Here is an 18,681-nt window from a genome sequence, read left to right as displayed (position 1 = left end):
AGCAGGCTCGTGCTGCACCATGTTGGGGTGACTCTTGAGATGGTGCTGGTGGCAATGGGTGAGCATCCTGCACGCTGCTGTTGTGCTTGCCCTCTACAGCAGCTCCAGTGATCAGTCTGTGTCAGCGTGGAATTGATGGTCTTGTCCGTTACAGTTTGTATGCTTCTTTAAGTGATATCTGTTCATACTTTGTGTTTATTTTGCATTGAACTAAGCTATTTTCCTTTATTGTTTATGTTTTTAACTCTGTTTTGTACTTAACTTCGTTAATTTGTGTTGCTTATTTTATGTTTTCAGTGTATATTTTCATGAGAAAAAAAGTCTAATAAAAGAATTTTTTTAAAATGACACTAGAATAAGATTTCCCCAAGATCTACTCTAACACTGAAAATCAAGGCTAGGGCCTTGGAAATCTTCTCCTTCGGGAGTTAGGGTTGGTGGCAGGACGCTGCCTGCCCACCCCCAGAGTTCTCAAAGTACAGTAGCTAGAAGTTACAGAATTGTGTGGTGCCTGTCAGCATGTGAAAAAGCTCAAATTGCAGCTGGTGGGAGATTTTCTCACCTCCAGTGGTGCACAGAGCAGCTCCAGTCCTCTGCTGCGGTCTTACAGAGGGATGGGGATGTACTACTCCCTGGGAGATGACCTCTTCCCCAGGAAAGTGATCCTTCTGGTTGGGGAAGGAACAGCACCAGGGGGCAGAAGGGGATGGAGAGCAATCAGTGGAGTCAGCTGTAGCAGAGCCCTAAATGGGTGGGTGAAGAGCACAGAGTGGAGTGGCACAACAGTGCTTGGTTTGTGTTGCTGTGGTAAAGAGTTGAGCACCAGAAGCGTCCCACATGCTTCCTCGGCCTCACTACTGTGGACAAACATCACCTGTTGTTAAGGTAAGTGCCTGATGGGGTGCATGGGAGTGCTGGCCTGTGCATGCTGCTGGTGGTGAACGACTGCATGTTGTGCACGTGAGCTGCGCTGTGTGCTGGGCACAGCATCCCACTTGTGTGAAACCACAGGTATGGGACAAAACTAAACTGTTTACTTACAAAAAAAAGATAGTTCACAGCCCTTGCCTTCTCTCTTACTGGGCCAAGTGCTGGCTTTGGTAGAGGAAAGAAAAGAGCAAGGTGGAAAGTGGTGGCTCATATAAGAGATTTGAAAGGAGATCTGCCTTGTTTTTCTGTCAATCCCAGATGGGTTTTTTTCCCCTCTTATTTGCTTTTTGTCTGTGTTAAGTTGCTGAATTCTGCTTCATTCAGATAATTGCTAATTGCATTTTATATTTGAGTTTTGTAGCTGCTCGGCCATAGAAGGTGCTGTGTACATCCGCAGCCTGTGGGTCACTTCAGCAGGCTGTGGTGAGAGCCCTGCTAGTCCCAGGGGCCAGCTGGTCCCCTCCCAGGCACATGGTTGAGCAGGAGGGTGACCCCGGAGCTTGGAAACCACCTTCTGGGGAGAAATTTCAGAAGGTTTATTAAGAATTCCCTGACTTTTTCCTTAGGTTACTCCAGATTGTGCTCTGTATGACAGAGTAAAAGAAGTGCTGTAGTGTGCTGAGCTCAAGACATTGTGCTTTGTCAGCAAAGCTTAGGTGAAACTTCTGGAAAAAAGGCAGGAGCAGTAGACATTTTTGATGCAGTGGGGAAAGGAGAGCTAGAAATGTGGGCCAGGAGCTGCCTTCCTGCTAAACAAGGACACGTGGAAGGAAAAAGATCGTTTATCTTGGCTGAGCCCTTTTAAAGAAAATGTGAGGTCTTTTGTAATGACATAAAACTTCATCTACCTGTCAGTGATCTCACTGAGGGAATCCTGACCCAATGCCAGATCAGACCCAAAAGGACCCTTGAAGTTCTCTGGCATACTTTGCACCCAGCTATGTTGTAGATACCCAAGATACAGGGATGTGTCTTACCCCGGCCATCTGAGGTGACATGGGCCAACCTCGCTTGTCAGCTGGCCACTCCACTGCAGGGGCACTTCTTTCCAGAGATGCTGAAGCATGTCACATGAGCTGGGGGTTATGTTGTATCTGTCTGGTGAAAAGCCAAGGATAACACTCCAAAATGTGCTGTGTCTCCTTCTGGACCTTGTGCTACAGAAGCACGGGAAGATCGAAAAGAAGCAGAAATAAGAGGGGCCAGTTGGTATATCTTTGAGAAGAGAATCCCAAATCAGGTGCCCACATCCCAGTAACATTCAGCCTGCAGATGCTCACCCCATTCAGGCCCCGAAAGTGAGGCTGATCCTCACTTCTGCCTTGGGTTGGAACGAATGTGTCTGTGGCTGGAGGCCACTGAGGAGCCAAAGCAGAGCAGTATGTATTCTAAAGCTCTCTCAGTGTTAATCCATGTGTGCTGGCTTCTTTTTCTACCCATCTTGCTGCTGCTGTGCCAGCCAGGACTGGGCCAGACCCACAGCATCGAGCCCACTGCAGAGCCAGGAGCTACGTCCACAGTGCCAGAGGAAGCTGTGAGGGAGTGCTGCAGCATCTTGCACTGCCAAACTAGATGCTGAGGCGGGAGCTGGCGTGTCCCCAGCTGCCTGCCACAGAGAAGATAACAGAGAAGCTGCCTGGCTGCCATTATCTAGGACCATTATAAAAACCCAACGAGTATTCATTGATTTTTTTTTTCCTATGGAACTATCCAAATACAGGTAGAAATATTTTTTTTTTTTCCCTAAAACCAGCTGTGTTATGCCTCCAGAAATTAAAATCTGGATGTTTACCTTCTTTTCCTTCAAATTGGGCTTAAGAATCAGTACTTCCTCAGCACCCTTTCACTGGTGTTCACAATAGCAGTGTGCGTGGCTGACCATGCCTGCAGTTCCTGCAGAGAACTTGCCCACCTCCTGGGATTGCACTGGCCCAAGCTCCCCAGGAGCTTGTTCAAAAATGAGAATAACCAGGAATTTGATTTACAGTGAAAGAAAGTTAGGCTTATCTTAAACAGCAGCAGTGCCACACAGCAGCTGGGCCCTAGGAGAGAGCGTACAGGATGGTGGTGGTGGCACTCCCATCCCAGGAGGGATGGCCCAAGTGGCAGCACTGTTTGTCACAGCAGAATGTGGTCATGTTAAGCTCTGTGTATTTGGGCAGCCCAGCAAATTACTTGATAAAGGCTGCACGTTTGAGTGGTGACATCAGGCTTCTGCAGAGAGCTACTGCATCCATCTCCTCTAGTCCTGAATAGGAAGAGTTGGAAACAAAGAGGCTGAAGAGTCCTTTTTTCTTGGAATATTAATGTGTTAATCTAGAGAACAGACCTGGATCTGTTCAAACTGCTGGTATGATCCCTGGCAGAGGTTTGGCCCAGACCAAACGGCACACTTCAGAGTCTGAGAAAAGGAGTCACAAACACAGGACTATTCTCAGTAGGTGATTTGGATGTGGCCACCTGGTTTTGAAGAGTAATTGGAGTGAATTACCATCCTAAGCTACTGATTTTCCGTACCTTGTGGGTATAAACTGCATGCCAGTTCTGATTTTCCTTCCCTTTGCACTCTGAATTTGTTGCAAGATGATCAAATAACTTCTCTTGTTGGAATTGGCTGGATGGTCACATTCAAAGAGTTGCAGTCAACAGTTCAATATCTGGGTTGAGACCAGGGACAAGTGTTGTCTGCAGGGGTAGACAGGCAGTAACTGAGGCCAGTTAGCCAGAACTCACCTTGCAAAATCCAGGGGTAAAATTGCAGGTAACTGAAACACCCTCACCAAACTGTCCAACAGTTCCCCCATCTCGTGGCAGCTGCTTCACTCACGCTGTGGGTCTCTTCTGTCTGTCTGTTTGTCTGTGCCTTCCTCCAGGGAAAGTCTCTGGCCAGCAAGCGCCTGACGGGCCTGATGCAGTCCTCCTGACAGCCACCCTACCAGTCTGCCGCCTCACCAGGGAGGGTGGGGTGCCACGGGGGACAGCAGGAGCAGAGAGCAGCTCAGCGAGGGTCAGCCCGCCTGTCACCAATTACATCAACACTTTATCTGCACAGCTTCGTAGGGACACCGAGCTCTGCACGGGGACTTGGATTCCTGCTTGGGTTTGTAGGAGCACAAGCCACAGTACACAGGAAGCAACAAGGCAAGGGCTTGGTGTGTTGTTATTTAAGGAAACAGACTTCACCACTGCTTGGAAAAAGAGGAACTGAGAGAGATCAGTGGTTTTGCTTCACCTCTTCTCTTCCTAGCACAGACACGGCTATAAAAGATGCCACTGCAATCCCATTTGCTCCTTTTCCTGTGGCCATCTGGATCCAATAAAATATCTGCTGGAAGCTGCTGCTCCTTTCCACAAAGTATCAAATGCATCTCTCCTGCAGATCCATTGACTTTAGCTTTGTTTTTAATTTCCTATGTCTCTCCTCCTTTAAAATAGCAGGAAAAAATGGCCCTCATTAAGTTTGTCACTCGCTGTCCTTCCAATGGCATGTAGCATGTCCAAAGACGATGGTCGGATCCTCATCCAAAGGCAGGAGACTTTGAGTGGCTTATATCACCCGAGGATCTGCCCCACTGCGTCAGACTGATCGTGGTGCATATCCTCCGGCATCGGCAGGATTGCTCTGCATGTACGTTTAGTGCAAGACTGCCTGACGTAGTTGTGTTTTAGATGTATGATGCACACATGCACAAACACACAGACACACACATGCGGTATTTAAAAGTGAGTTGTTTTCTATTGTATTTGGTTTTCTATTTATTTGAGGTTTTGCATACTTATTCAATGATGGATGTTCAAGTTTTGCTCCAAGTAGGTAGAATTGAACCACTTAGAGGAAATTTAGCCCTGATTACGGTGGGCCGAAATCTGTTCATGCGTATACAGGGGAAAGTAACTATGCTGTAGGCATGTGTAATGGAGAGCAAATTTCAGACTGCAGCAAGGAGAGATCTGATGGAGAAAGGCTTGTCAGAAGCAGTTTGTGGCTGCGCAGATGCTTGGGTGCCTATATTTCACCTGATAGAGCCCGTGAATACAACTGCAAGAGATGACCCAATAGCTTGTTTCAGAACGTGGGTATTATGGAGGTTAGGATGAAGAAAGATCTGAAGTGATTTGGTTAATGACAAAACTCACATTATACTAGCTGCAGATATGTAAAATGGATTGCATTCACATACAGTATACTGCCTATATACAAAATTTTCAATTTCAATTGACTTAGTACCATGAAACCTGTACTTTTTAAGCAGTTCAGATCTGAAGTGTATGTGAAAATAGACACTTGGTCTTCTTCCCTCATGCCAAGCCAAGCTGTTTTTTTGTTTGTTTGGTTTGGTTTGGTTTTGCGTGTGTGTGTGAGTGTGTGCAGGTGGTAGAAATTGCTATATGGCTACATGTCTGCATTCCTATCTAGGCAAAATTATCTATCTTGCTAAGTAGACAGCTGGCTACCGACCATATTTATTTCTGTGGCAAATATTATCCTAATATCTGAGGCTAATAGTATGCATTAATTCAGGCCAGCATAGTTTCCACCAGTAAAAGGACTTTCCCTCTTTACCCATGAATTTTCTCATTTTGATACCTCAATTATTTTTCCCAGACAGCTCTTGATATAAATTTTACATAAGGTCTATAGGACTCTACACCTGCATGACTATACGGTAGAGTACTGAGTATGGTATTTGTTGTTTACACTTACCTAGTTCCCATAATCAGCCTATTAACTGAGATCTTCAGACCAAATTTGTCCTACATACATGGCAATACATGGCAAACGAGAGCTCCAGGACTGCAGAACCATCATGGCTGTGCACGTACATACAGGTAACATTTTTCCTCTCATGGAGACATTTGGATCTTTGCTGATTGTCACTAAACCATCTCAGCAGGACCTGTCTATTCCATGCTGACCATCCAGCCAAAGGCTCCCCTCTGGCAGTAGTGGGTCTTTGTGTAACAGTCCCAGTTGTCCAGCCATGCACACTCAAACATGTCCCCCTGTGCCACCCCTAAGAACATGCTGTGTGCTGCCTGTAGGTAATTTGCTGGGTTTGAACAGCCAAGAGCATGGGGGAACTGCAGACAGCGAGCACACATATGGGCATACATCAGGGGGCCTGGATGCTGAACAGCTTGCCATCTAAATGCACACTCACACAGATAATCTGCTCAGCAGTGGCGAGCCGAGCGGATGGAGCTGTGTACGCTCTGTAGAGGGGAGAGCTGCCCTCCTAGCTTCCTGCCCAAATTTCTCTGAGACAAACATCATGAGAGCAGACAGGGCCTCCTCCCAGGAGCACATACAAATGGCTGTTCACGTGTCTTTTACTTCACATATGACAATGCTAATGAGTAACTATTTCCATGCAACCTGCATCCTTGAATTACTGCTGTTTAATGACATCACTTATTGCAAGTGATGCTTCTCTTGCGCACTTGCCAGTGAGCACCACCCACCGAGTGCTGCAAGCAGTAATCTGCTGCTTTATAAGCATCCATGTCTTCCAGCTACCTCATCACCCAGAAGATGAGTTAGGAAATCAGTTTTTCACCTCTCCTTATGTTCTCAATGGCATTGTTTCAAGGAAAAGCAGGCTAGAAAGCTTTTACAATCTCCAGGCTGTGAGAGCTAGCCACCAGGCATCCCATACCTGCAGGACTATGGCTGTGAAATACAGCTGTACACTGTTATTTGGATAATGGAATATCCAAAGCATTAATGGCCATCGTAGTGGGCCAGCACCAGGACAAGCACGAGGAGGTTTTGACAGGTCAGTGCAATGTTAGGCTAAGGCAAATGGATTAATACATTCTATGTATGTATAACCCAGTGCTAAAATCCCATAGAGTACTGTAATAAAATGGTAGCAGGGTGGCCATAAAAAGCCACAGTAAGCTGACATAATAATACCAGGATAAATGTAGCAATAAGGTAACACAGGACACTGCAGTAAAGTAGCATTTTGGTAATGCAGCAATAAGACACAACAGGACGCTGTAGTAAACTAGTTTGGGGAGTAAGGCAATAGTGATGGCGTGGGCAATCTGGTGTATTTGTGTCAGGTTCTGCAGCAATAAAGCCAACACAAGGTGTGCAAGTAATAAGTTACTACAGTAACAGCAACACGATGCAGTGTATAGCTATATCAGGAAGCTTCCATGCTGCAGGCAAGTCCTCCTACAAGACAAGGTAGTGAGACAGTGAAAGCAACGTGTGCCCCATTACAATTAAAAATGGGTCTATTTTCTGCATAGTAACTAAGATCCTGGAGTCATCTTGTCAACACCAATACCGTCCACTCCTGCTTTCAAGAAAGCTGAGGTGAGAGCATTCCCCCATCCAAACTCTTATATTGGTCTGGAAATAATGACTTGACTCGTTGTCTTTTTGGCCAAATTTTCACAGATAGTGAGGTTCTTCAGTCACTCCTCATTCAGGTGACACCGGCAATTCATTGGTCCTTTGCATTGGGAAGGCTTTGGCTCTGTCAACTTCTGGAATGGGTGGTGCTTTCAGCCTACAGCTATTTCTGTTTTGGGGTGGAGATGAGAAACCAGGTACAGGACATCTGACTGTACTGTCCTGTTTCCTGAAATGCACAAATAAATTGAGCATCCTGGAAAAATCAAAGCAATGAGGACCGAATCTGTTCTGTCTGTCATGCACACATGGAGAATCTTGCCAGAGTCAGTGGGAACCCCGTGTGTGCCCATGGGACCAGTTCTCAGAGTCACCAGGTGGGTGGCAGGTGGAGGGTGCTTCTTCAAGTGGTGTTTCTTGTTGCCTTCCTGCTTTTCCTTTTTTTTTTTTTTAGCACCACCTTTGTGAGAAATGTCTTTAGAAAAAATCAGTTCACTGTAAGACAACATGTAGCAAGGTGGTCAATGAGTAGGTGGATGGATTGCTTTCTCTGTACCCTTTTGTAAAGGGTAAAGCATGCTGGGGAAAAAAAAAAAAAAAGAAAAAAAACAAAACCCACACAACAAAACAGCACCCACTAATAACCATAAGCATCTATGTCAACAGCGCAGCTCAGATGGAGTGTGTGTGCTAGATAACAAGCTGCTCTCCTGGGGAGGGGACGTATATAGGGCACACTGCACGCCAACATCAGCAGGAGCAGCTCACAGCTGGCTCTGCCTCCTTCCACGAGACCCAACAGAGACAGATTTTGTGGCACAGCTTTCCGACCTCTCACACAACAGCTTTGCTATCCCCTGATAGGGCTCCCTCTATCTGGAGCCAGTGGAGTTCGGTTCAGATTCCGAGCAGTGCTCTGATATGCCTTGTCTTGGCTCTTCCCTTACACTCCCTGGCTTACTCTTATTGTGGTTTAATGATTAAGTAGGATTATTAAAGCAGAGCTCGCAGTAGGGTGAGATAGGCTGGGTTATCATGATTTTGTGGTTTAAGCTGTGAGCAATTTTGCAGCTTCTCAGTGCTGTTTATAACCTGAGACAGAGAATAAGCGAGGCGGCTGCTCAGCAGAACAGCGCGTCGTCGAACAATGCGCTATCTTCATGCCCATACGGACTTTGAACTTACTGGTGAGGAGAAATGCTTTGTAGTGAGAAAAGTAATCTCACGGCAGGAGGGAGTCAGACCTGATCAACTTTTTCATGTGCTACAGATTTTGCTTTGCCAGCCCCTAACATCTGCAAGGCTCACCACTAAGAGCCAGCAACCTCCTAATCCTGCTGCTAAGCATTTGAAAACAAGCTTTTCAGGAGTCTGCCTTACACAGCAACGCCATTACTCACAGCCTCTTAACATGAATTTATGGCCATTGCCACAAGCATCAGTGTGGCTGCCCGCTCCCATCGGCAGTGGAAAGCTGCGCATGCACTCTGCTGGAGGCTGGAGGTTGGTGGGCAGAACATAGGGAGCGGTTTGCAAGCTCACAGCTTGGATGTGCTGTAGGGGAAGGAGCCCAGCGCAGTTGGAGATGGTTGGATGTGAGCAAGGCCTGTCAGGGCTGTCAGCAATGACGCTGGTTTACCAGCACATTCCCATCTGGAGGCCTACATAGACCCTGACACATCTCATGTGGCAGAGGAGAATGCTGTGGGATTGCAGTGACCCCTGACTAGTGCTGTCTGTCAGCAGAGATAGAAAACTGAGCTTCCACCTGTTTTCTCTGGGGTCTTAAACCGTGCCACCCTTCCCCAGGCAGTGGGAGAAAAGACCTGGCCTGCTCCTTTTATGGCTGGAATAGGAAAGCCTTATCTGGGCTGAACTTCAGGAGCGATCGCTTCCACTTGGATCCATGTCAGGGTTTCTTCCATCCATCTCTGTGTGGGCTATGCCTGCATGCCACACAGCATCACAGCCCTTCGTTGGCATCCTTGGTGTCAGCCTGCAGCCACGTGAGCTAAGGCACACCAGATGAAAAATTCAAATGATGCTTTACACAGCACAACATTTCCCGAGAGGGATTCTGAGCTGCCCAGCTGTGCTGTTTTGAGGCCATTTGGAGCCAAACACAGAAACATGAGGCACAGTAGCACTTTTCTCTACAAAGAAACAGCTTCTCACCTGTGTTGATGGGTCTGGCAGCATTCAGAGCACTAAGGGAGTGTGAGTGACTTCCGCGAGGGCAGATGGTCTCTGAGGATCTCTGCTATGGGCTGGGGAGGTAGATGAAAGCAGCTCCATTGCACGATCTCCTAGCGCCGTGTATTTTTTGCTCAGGCATGGTGACCGCTCGGGGCTCACTCTGGGCACGCCGGGCAGGGCGGGCAGCCAACTGGCAGAGCAGGGCCCAGCTGCTACATGGCAGGGAGCTGCAGCACTGTTAACCCTTCCTGAAGTACTGCCGCCACACCATGTGGTGACTGCTGCAGAACCTGCAGATCCACTGCCAGTTCCCCCTCCCCTCTTGGCTTCTCTTTCAGGATGGTCTGTGTGCCTTATAAAGGGGCTGTCAGACTGAGATTTCCCTGCTGAAGATGGTGGAGCTCTGCACCTGCTCTGTAATTAAACAAACAGGCAGACAGTGATGTGGATGCAGATTTGGACTCACCCTGTCTTTGTCCCAGCCTCAAAGCCACAGGGCCTGGCCTGTCAGCAGGATGGGCACATCCTGGGTGCAAGAGCAGCTTGGCAAGGCTGCATTTGCAGGCAGGCTATGCACAGGGCTGCCCTTCTGCCACCTCAGGGACATCTCTGCCTGTGCAGCTGCACACTGGTTTTTCACCCAGCAGCAAGCAATGGCTGGTACCAGGTGTTAGATCCTCCATGCTGGGGGGACGTGTTGGGCCAATTCAAGCTAGCTAGAGCTTCCTGCAGCCTTGAGAATCTTCTCTTGCTAAAGCCAGAAAAGTCCCTCAGCCAGCTTTGTTCACACACACACACTCATAACACAGGGAGAAAAAAATCTCTTGTGCTCAGCATGATGGAGCATCACTGAGGACCCCCTTCAAATCAAACGCCCTTTCCCGTGGCCAAACTCCTGCATTTCTGCAGGTCTCTTTCCACGAGCCACCCGTCCCCAGATGCTGGTCCTGCTGCAATGGCCACCTCTGGACACTGACCTGCTTTGCTGTGATGCTGCAGCCCCTGCAGTGCCCTGCCATCCCCGCCAAGCAGCCCCCACAGCCAACACCTCCCCTGGCTCCCTGCAGCCTGGCCTGCCCTTCCCTCCTGACCATCTCTTCTAGCCAAGCCATCATTTCCCAGAAAACAGACATGTTGCTATATTAAGGAGATCTCGCCCTCAGCATTTCTTTGCCTCTGGGGAGTCTCAAGCAAATCAAGTGGCAGAGTATACGCAAAGCAGCACAGACTCCCTGTCAGATGAAAAGGACAGTCCAAAAGGGAAGAGAGAGCAAAAGAGAAAGCTCTGTGTTTGCATTTGTCTCTGACATGATGGATTTCCCCTTCCTGGAATGCAGCCTTGGCGTAAATAAAGCCAGGAACGGCTTTTGTGTAAGAACTCGCTTCCTTACCAATAGTCGTGGAGTCACAGACAATAAAAGCCCTGGCAGTTCATCCCATAATGCTCTGTATAATCAGCAGGATTTTCCCTACTGAATATTCACCAAAGTTGCTTTATCTACCATGCCTCTGAAATCTCCAGAGATGGAACCTCTGCAGATGCCCTCAAGAGCACATTTTTCCATACTTGAAGCGTTCTTGCTGCAAAGATAAAAACCAAACCTCTGATCTAACACATTAAAAAGCCATCTCTGGGGGAGTTCAAAGACAGTGAGAGCTGTCTGTGGGCCACAAACAGCAAAGGTGTTCAACACTGTCGATTTTTCCCCAAGTGGTTCCCTTAGTGTATTTTTTTTGCATTGTCTAGAGCTTTTGCTCTTTGCATCAACATCAGCTCTCACCCTCCATCACAGAACAGTGAAGATATCTGTGAGTATCAGCGTAGATACTTGAGAACTATTGTCTTTCCAGTCTTTTCCCCACCTCAAACTGTAAAGCTGAGGCTCTTTTCGTATTCCTATTCTGCAAAGACTGCTATCACCTGTGTTGCCTTTCTTGAAGGAAAAACATATTCTTTCATGGGAACAAAGACCCCATCACTCACGTAGGTAAGGCAGCACCTAGCGTTGTGCTTGCTCCCCATGGCAAACTACATATGTGTGTCACATGTTGTGGTGTGGGATATTTTGCTAAATCTGTGTATTGAGATTTTTGACCACTATACCTACCTCTGTCTCACATTGCCATCTGTTCGGAGGCTCCCCGCATCTGCTCTCTTCACTACCAACAGAGGACTGCCAGGAAAATGGTTCCTCCTTTTCTTGCCAAATTTGGAATTTCAGTTGCAAATTTACCCTAGCAAGAAAGCCAAGGGAAGTCACTGCCAGGCTCATTCCAGCTTTCCTGCTGGGCATATTTTCAGTGCTGTCGCAGAAGCTGAAGAGGGGAGCAGAGTCCCTTCTGCAAGGGGCTGTGCCCAGCACTGCGAGGAACCTGTAGCTGTGCCCAAGCAGGAAGAGCAGATTGAAAAAAGACCTCAAAAATGTGCTATGTGTGGGCTCAGGAAAAGAATTCTATGTGACATGGATGACAATCACAGCACTCTGTACACTCGTCCTCATGAAAACTAATGCACCTGGCTGCAATGGCTGAAGGTCTTTTTGGAAGCAGATCCAATCGAATGTGCCAGCGCCACATAAGTCATTCCTGAAATTAATTTTCCACAGGACTGGCTTGCATAATATGCATAGGGCTTCTTTGTTTGCATGTGGTACAATCCTGCAGCCAAGTCAGAGGAAGCTTTATACAACTCTGTACTGCTATGCTTGGTCAGCACATGCGTATGTGCAAGCAGATGCTGCCGAAGTCAAGCCAGGACTTCTGTGTGCAAGTTTCTTGTGAAATGAGACAAGTGTGTCAGGCATTTTTCTCTGTACTACCCTTGCAGGTGTATTATACAGAGACAAAATAGCGACTCTGCTCTGCTGTCACCATCCTGCTCCAGTTAACTCACCACAGCTGAATGTTTAGGTGGAAGAACACCTGATATGCTTCAACTCACCTGTTTCCACTGGAGATTAGGGCAGAATCAGTTGTCATGGGGTTTCTGCTGCAGAGTGAGCAGTATATCACCATCCTTATAGTGTCTCTGTCCACATAAGGCTTTTTACCCCTACAAAACAATGGTAGGAGACTTAATAGTACAGGTGGAGCATACAGTGGTCACCTCAGACACCTCAGCTGAAGGCAGCTGGCCCTGGCCTCATCCTAGGGGTATGTATTAAAATTAAAACTACTTTTATTTTGTATGTCTATTTACTATAGTGTGTTGTGTTGGGAATGGAGTGTTATTGGGTGTCTGTATTTTATGTTATGTGTTTTATTTCTATATGTGTTTTATTTTTATTTATTTTTGCTGACTTTGTTGAGAAGTCAGCATTTTAATGAGATGAGTGTGCATGGATGTTAAAGGGAAGTACTGTGCTGAGTGCATAAAAGAGACTGATGTCTTTAAATTAATCATCTTGTGCCCATTATGTTGGTGGTAGAGCAGTGCGAGGTTACGCAGCCAGGTTACAGCCACAGGAGAGCCCCTGAGCAGGAGGTAGAGCCATGAGAAAGAGTGGTAACGCACTGGCACAGGCTGCCCAGGGAGGTGGTGGAGTCACCATCACTGGAGGTGTTCAAGAAACCTGCAGATATGGCTCTGAGGGATGTAGTTGTTAATAGGGATGGGTTGGGGTTGGAGTAGATGATCTTAGAGATCTTTTCCAACCTGAATGATTCTATGATTCTACTCACCCACCCCAGAGCCAGCCAGGCCATGCAACGCCCTCACTTCATGCCCAACCGCTTCGAGGTTTCACAGAGGATATCAGAGCACTGTGTAGGCACAGCAGAAGGGCAAACTTGTTCCCAGCAGGGAGCATTTCTCATCTCCCTTGGCTAAACAGTGAATGTGGCAGTGAACGCTAATTGCGACTGGCTGTTTTCAACGTCATGTGCCAAAAAAGTGTCAAGGTCTGCAATACGAGGTGGAATTAGTGCCCAGTATTAGAGATGGAAAATTAACTTCTATTAACCCATGAGCCTGTCATTCCTGAGCAAAGATGTCTTTGACAAATTCCATCTCTTCTTATGTTAACAAGTTGCCTGCAAGTAGATTGCAGTATCTCCAAGATTTATTCACTATTTGAGTATGACTTGCCAAATATTTACTTGCCAGAGAGTTATTCCTGGAGAAATTCTCTGCCTGGCTCATTTGCAAGCTGTTGCTACTGGCATTGGACAGCTGAAATTCAAAGAGCTTTGCTTAGTGGTGCTTGGACGTGCAGGTCAGCTGCCACCCAAAAACACGAGTACCACTGTTACTGTGAGGTTTGCTCAGCCTTTCTCCAATATTTGTTTTAATTTGACTGTTTCTACAAACATTCCTCTAAGTAAGTAAAATTCTGACTAACCCACACTATTCCTGAAAAGAAAAGGGGTGTGAAAGTGGTCTAATTGCTGAAAATGCCATGGTGCCATGCACCATCCTGTGGACACAATATGTGTGTGGTGGTATCCAGCAGCAGGCAGATGCTTGCAGGATTTGTGCAGCTAAAGTACGCATGAAAGCCGCTAAAGTTCCCTTGTTTGGGCAAAACCAGGCAGCCTGCATTCTAACTTTGCCACCCAGGTGGTTTTCCATTGAGACAGATAATAATTGTATCTTAAGGCTACTGGAAATAACCAATCCATAATTAAAAAGCTAATGTTTTTAACGTCAATATAAAAGGTGTACCACTCACCTTAAAAGTGTGCAATAAATCCAACTGCATTTCCTTGCCCTTGGCTAGTATTTTATTTCTTTGGGAGCTGGCAACACTCCAGGACTCAATTTTTAGGAGGCAAAGAGCAATTGTTGGTCCCCTGGACTCTGGGACTCTGGGGGCAGTGCGGTTGGTTATTTCTGAAAAACAGCTTTTTCAGAAAAAAAAAAAAAAAAAAAAAAAAAGGCAACCTGCCAGTGATTCCAATCATTTCTTTTGTCTTTTTCCATCCTTTGTTCTCAAACTTGACCAGAAGCATGTTTTTTAATTTATGTTTCTTTGGCATTATTAACCCCAATGTTTGTGCCTTAATACACACGTGTCTCAGGCTACGTGTCACTGTGAACCTCCATGCGAGTACTGCTCATGTTTTACCAGAGCAAACCAACTTCTGATACACAATAAAAGTCTGGCCCCATTTGTTACACTGTTAATTAAAAAGATACAGTTTTAATTAGGGTTGTGCTGAATCAGCACTTGAGCTCTTGGTGTTGCGATGAGGTTAAGTTTCAAATGCCAAGACTGAGATCCATGGCCCTGCCTTGGCAGGTCTTCTGCTGGCTGACCTCTGCCTGGTTTCAGAAGGACATGGGAAAGCATTCAATTATTTAGCCCTACAGCCCCATTCCACTCCACTTACCTGCAGCCCTTTCTCCTCCCCATTATTAGGAACGGATGTGTCCTTTTTCTTGGTCTCTAAAAGGCACATGTGGGCTGTGAACTGGGAGGACTTCTGCAGAAAGCCCACTAGAAGGCCACAAGGCTTCACGGCTGTGCTGTGGTGGTGGGGCTGTAAATGGGAAGAGGTGGGGGATACAGCCCTTCATACAGCCTTGTTGGTTGGGAAAACAATAGCTGCAGAGCCAGTGAACCTAGAGTGACGAGTTCCCCAAACCAAATGGAAGATAAGCAGACCCCTCTCATTTTCCTGCTTGGAGTCTGAGGGACTCAGATTTAGAGAGCTCCTTTCAATAAGCGATGCAGATTTTTGAAGAGGCTCAGAGCTCAATTAAATCCTAAAGAAAAGTCCTGTCAGTGACACTGCTTATGCAGTAACAAATCTTGCCAAATCTCACCACCTTTCGCAGCCCCTCTCCGAATCACAGACACAAGCTGGCAAACCCTGGGAGAGACTGTATAGGGAAAAGCGATACTTGGAGGGTGGGCCAGATGGTGCCTGTTCGGAGGGAGACACACGAGTTTGTGCACAGAGCCCGGTGTGTCCTGAGGCATGAAGGGCCTCCGTGCGCCTCGTGTCACCCAGCTCAGTGGGCTGCAGGCTGAGATCCACCTAAATGAGGAGCCAGCATGATCCCAAACCGAGAGCTATTGTTTCTGTACAAGCCCAATGCATTATTTAGGAATGAGTTTCCTGCAAGAAGATCAAGATCACCCCGGGGAAACTGGAGGACTCTCTTCAGTCCAGGAGCCCAGCCCAATGGGCCTCTGTCCACCTAACTGCTCTGCCAATATGCCATATGCCCATGAGTTACAAAACAGGGACGCTAGCATTTCTGTAAGAGGAAAGGTAAGAATCTGCTCCCTATTTTACCTTAGTTTTATGCATGCTTTTAATTGGAACATTTACAAGTGGCTTTTTATTGAGTAAAATAATAATAATGAAGTCTCTGTTTCTACACTGTGTTTTTCCAGCACCAAACCTCAGCAGATTTCCTGCACCTTCTGCTGCAGCACCACAAATCTATCAAATGCCAATGGGGCGCCTGCAGGGATGTGGCAAAGATCACATACTTCTACAAGGAATTTTTAGAGGCTCCCAAGAACCACACAGCAAATGATTTTTTCCACGTGAAGGTGGGAATTTCAATATTTTCCAAATGTATCTCCATCCTTCTAGGGGAGATTTCACAGGATACTAGAAAATATATCCAATTATCTGACCCGCTCACTGAAAAATTTATCTTTATTTACTCTATTGGCAAAGATATGGACTGATTTTCTTCTTTTAAGAAAGCTTTTTTTATAAAAGATGTTACATCTTTGCATGTGTATAGATTATCTGTAGCAATAGTTTCTTGGTATGAGGGGAGGGGGGGAAAAAAGAAATATTACTCCCAGAAAATACAATAGGTCATTGAAAAACTACATAAACCCCTGAACCAGCTTCACTATAATGTTGGTGGTGTTCTTCCTGAGGGGAAAAAAAAGTGTGAAGCTGGTCTTGACTACAATACCAGAAATATAAATATTAAGCCTCATTTTACTGGGTCAACCAAAGGGGATTTTTGGTATATAAGACATGTAAGGGTTGATTTCTGCCTTTGCTGCTCAGTTGCAGCCTTTTTACTGCCCAGTCACGATCCAATGCTGGAAAATGGAGAGTGTGGTTCAAGGCTGCCAGTGCTCAGAGACTCGGACTCCCAAATGACTGTCCTCCACCAGCAGAAAGTCGCTTCTGCTCTGAGTCACGCTCCTTGTGCTTCTTCACATGGCCTATTCATGTCTGAGCAGCTAATTCAGGATCTAGGAGGAAAAGGCAGTCAAGTTGGGACAGTTGGGATTTCTAAGTGCCATTTTTCTCTCACCCAACAGGCTCCATTGGAACAAGAGAGACCTTCCAGTGGGTTGGAAAAAGCACCACCCTCCACCTCAGCAGGAGAAAGAAGTTCAGCCAGGGAAGGCATGGCTCATTATCTGTTGAAGAAGTACTCATTTAGCTGAGGTGTTGATGGGTCTCGGCAAATTCCCAAATAGAAAAATCACCTATTGCTCTTCCATTCCTCACTATGGCTCACCCATTCCTTCCTCTCTGCTGAGACTGGTTAATTCAGTTCATATTCGTGAACTCGTGACTGAGCAATGATAGAAAAATGTAGTATGTAATGGGAACAGTGAACTGTCACCTCACATGGCTGGTACCAAGGAGGCTCCTAATTATAGCCTGATGTGTACATCCTCCTGGAAGGTGATTGTACTTATTTGAACAAGTACAGTATTAATTAAATACTTTGATTATTTCTGAAACAGGCTTTGGGATGGAGGGGGAGAGAGGTTCAAGGGAACTAATCTTTCCATTGCTGAAAGATTTTTTTTTTTCCTAGGAACTGCAGCAGAAGGCTAAATACAGGATTTCCTCTTCATTTCCTCTTTCCTCCTGTCTCTGACATGTTCCCATGTGGTCTCCCATCATGGTCTGCTTGCCCTTAGTCTCCCCTGGCTCTGCGGCCATGCCAAGTCCCCAGGATCACCCCACTTGCCTCTCCTGGCAGGCAGAAGCCCAGCAGGGAGGGATGAAGGCTCTTGTCTGAGAGCAGGATTTGCAGCTGCGTGACCTTCTGTGCTTGCAGTATTCCCAGTGGTACCTGCCTGCAGAAAACCTGGGAACAGCCAGTTTCCAGCTCTTGCACTGGGTTTCCAGCAGCTTCCAAGACCCAATACAAAGCAGCAACGCTGCACACGAGAGGCACAGACCAAGATCAGGAGGTGCAGAGAAAACAAGGGAAATGTCACATGATTAACTCTTCAAACCAAGAAAGATCTTCAATTCACACAAGGCACAAAGCTTTGCTCAGGCTCTGCTGCAGGCTCTCCAGGAGTGATGAATGGTTCACGGAGGTCCTGGGTTTGCAGGGAGCCTGGAGCTGCCATACAAGCAAGGCAGCTTGGGTGGCAGCAGGCTGCAGAAGGCAGTGGGTTTAGGTGCTGGGGGCAAAGCTGGTTTCTCAGCCTGGAGCTGCCTTTCAAGGAAGCCTTGGGCCCCATTTCAGGTGAGCTCCTTCTTACTTCTTGAACGAACCTAAACCATGTGCTGAGCTGTGAAGTCCAGCAGTATTTCTTAGCAACTCTGGGAACAGTGTTTCCCAGCAAGATAAGACCTTATTTAAAAGAGCCAAAGCTTTGCTTTGAAGGAATCCTCTACCACAGTGTATGGCTGTGGAACAGTCACTTTGTACCATTTTGGTGGAAACTAAACCTGCTGTTCTTGCACCATGCCTTGTAGCCATCCCCTGCCTCAGTTTCTCTTTGTCCCAGCACTTCCTTGATAGTAGTCTCTGCCTGGCACCACAGAAGAAGGCAGCATGGAGCAGCAGACTCTTGTACATACCGGGGATTTTCTGCTCTTGTGGAAGTCCTTCACATCTACAGGGGTCCAAACAGGCAACCAGCACCCTTCTGGCAGTACCAAAACCAGCTGTCCTGATTGCTATCAACATACCTGAAATGCTGCTGCATCAGAGCCTCTGCAGGGGACATGACAACTGTGCTTTGCCCAGGTCACGGGAGAATACAATCCTGTTTTCTCCCACGTCTTTTCATTATGGTTTGTAGGGCCATATGAAACATAGAATGTTTGGTCTCTCATCTTGAAAAGATTAGTAAGGGATGGCTGTGGGTCAGGACTGTCACTGATGCACTCCAAAGGACTCAGTGCAGCTGCACAGCTCTGTATTGAGGATGCAGGGGAAGGACAAGAGGTATTTCTACACCCAGTAATGCAGAAGATGTTAAATCAACATGATGAGAGCTGATGAGAAA

The 18,681-nt window shown here is 46.7% G+C and overlaps 1 protein-coding gene and 1 long non-coding RNA gene across 5 annotated transcripts in view; one reads left to right on the top strand and one right to left on the bottom strand.

The window, feature by feature from the left end:
* Positions 1-4,323, top strand: part of RGS6 (regulator of G protein signaling 6) — a 231,932-nt gene extending 227,609 nt beyond the window's left edge. For all 4 annotated transcript variants that reach the window (XM_031553564.2, XM_085224907.1, XM_031553561.2 and 1 more), the window contains one exon: positions 3,804-4,323. In XM_031553564.2, coding sequence (XP_031409424.1) covers positions 3,804-3,854 — 51 coding nt within the window. In that variant the 3' untranslated portion in view covers positions 3,855-4,323. The remainder of the gene's footprint in view (positions 1-3,803) is intronic.
* A 7,094-nt stretch (positions 4,324-11,417) lies between these two features.
* On the bottom strand, positions 11,418-14,323 carry LOC146544293 (uncharacterized). Its single transcript, XR_014883531.1, has 3 exons — positions 14,164-14,323; positions 12,435-12,545; positions 11,418-11,728 (listed from the first exon to the last, which is right to left on the bottom strand). It is a non-coding gene; the product is annotated as an uncharacterized LOC146544293 (long non-coding RNA).
* Between the last annotated feature and the right edge of the window lie 4,358 nt (positions 14,324-18,681).

The sequence above is a fragment of the Meleagris gallopavo genome, chromosome 5 (genome assembly GCF_905368555.1).
Source record: "Meleagris gallopavo chromosome 5, MGAL_WU_HG_1.1, whole genome shotgun sequence".
Lineage (NCBI taxonomy): Eukaryota > Metazoa > Chordata > Aves > Galliformes > Phasianidae > Meleagris > Meleagris gallopavo.
This window is presented reverse-complemented; position numbering and strand designations above follow the sequence as displayed.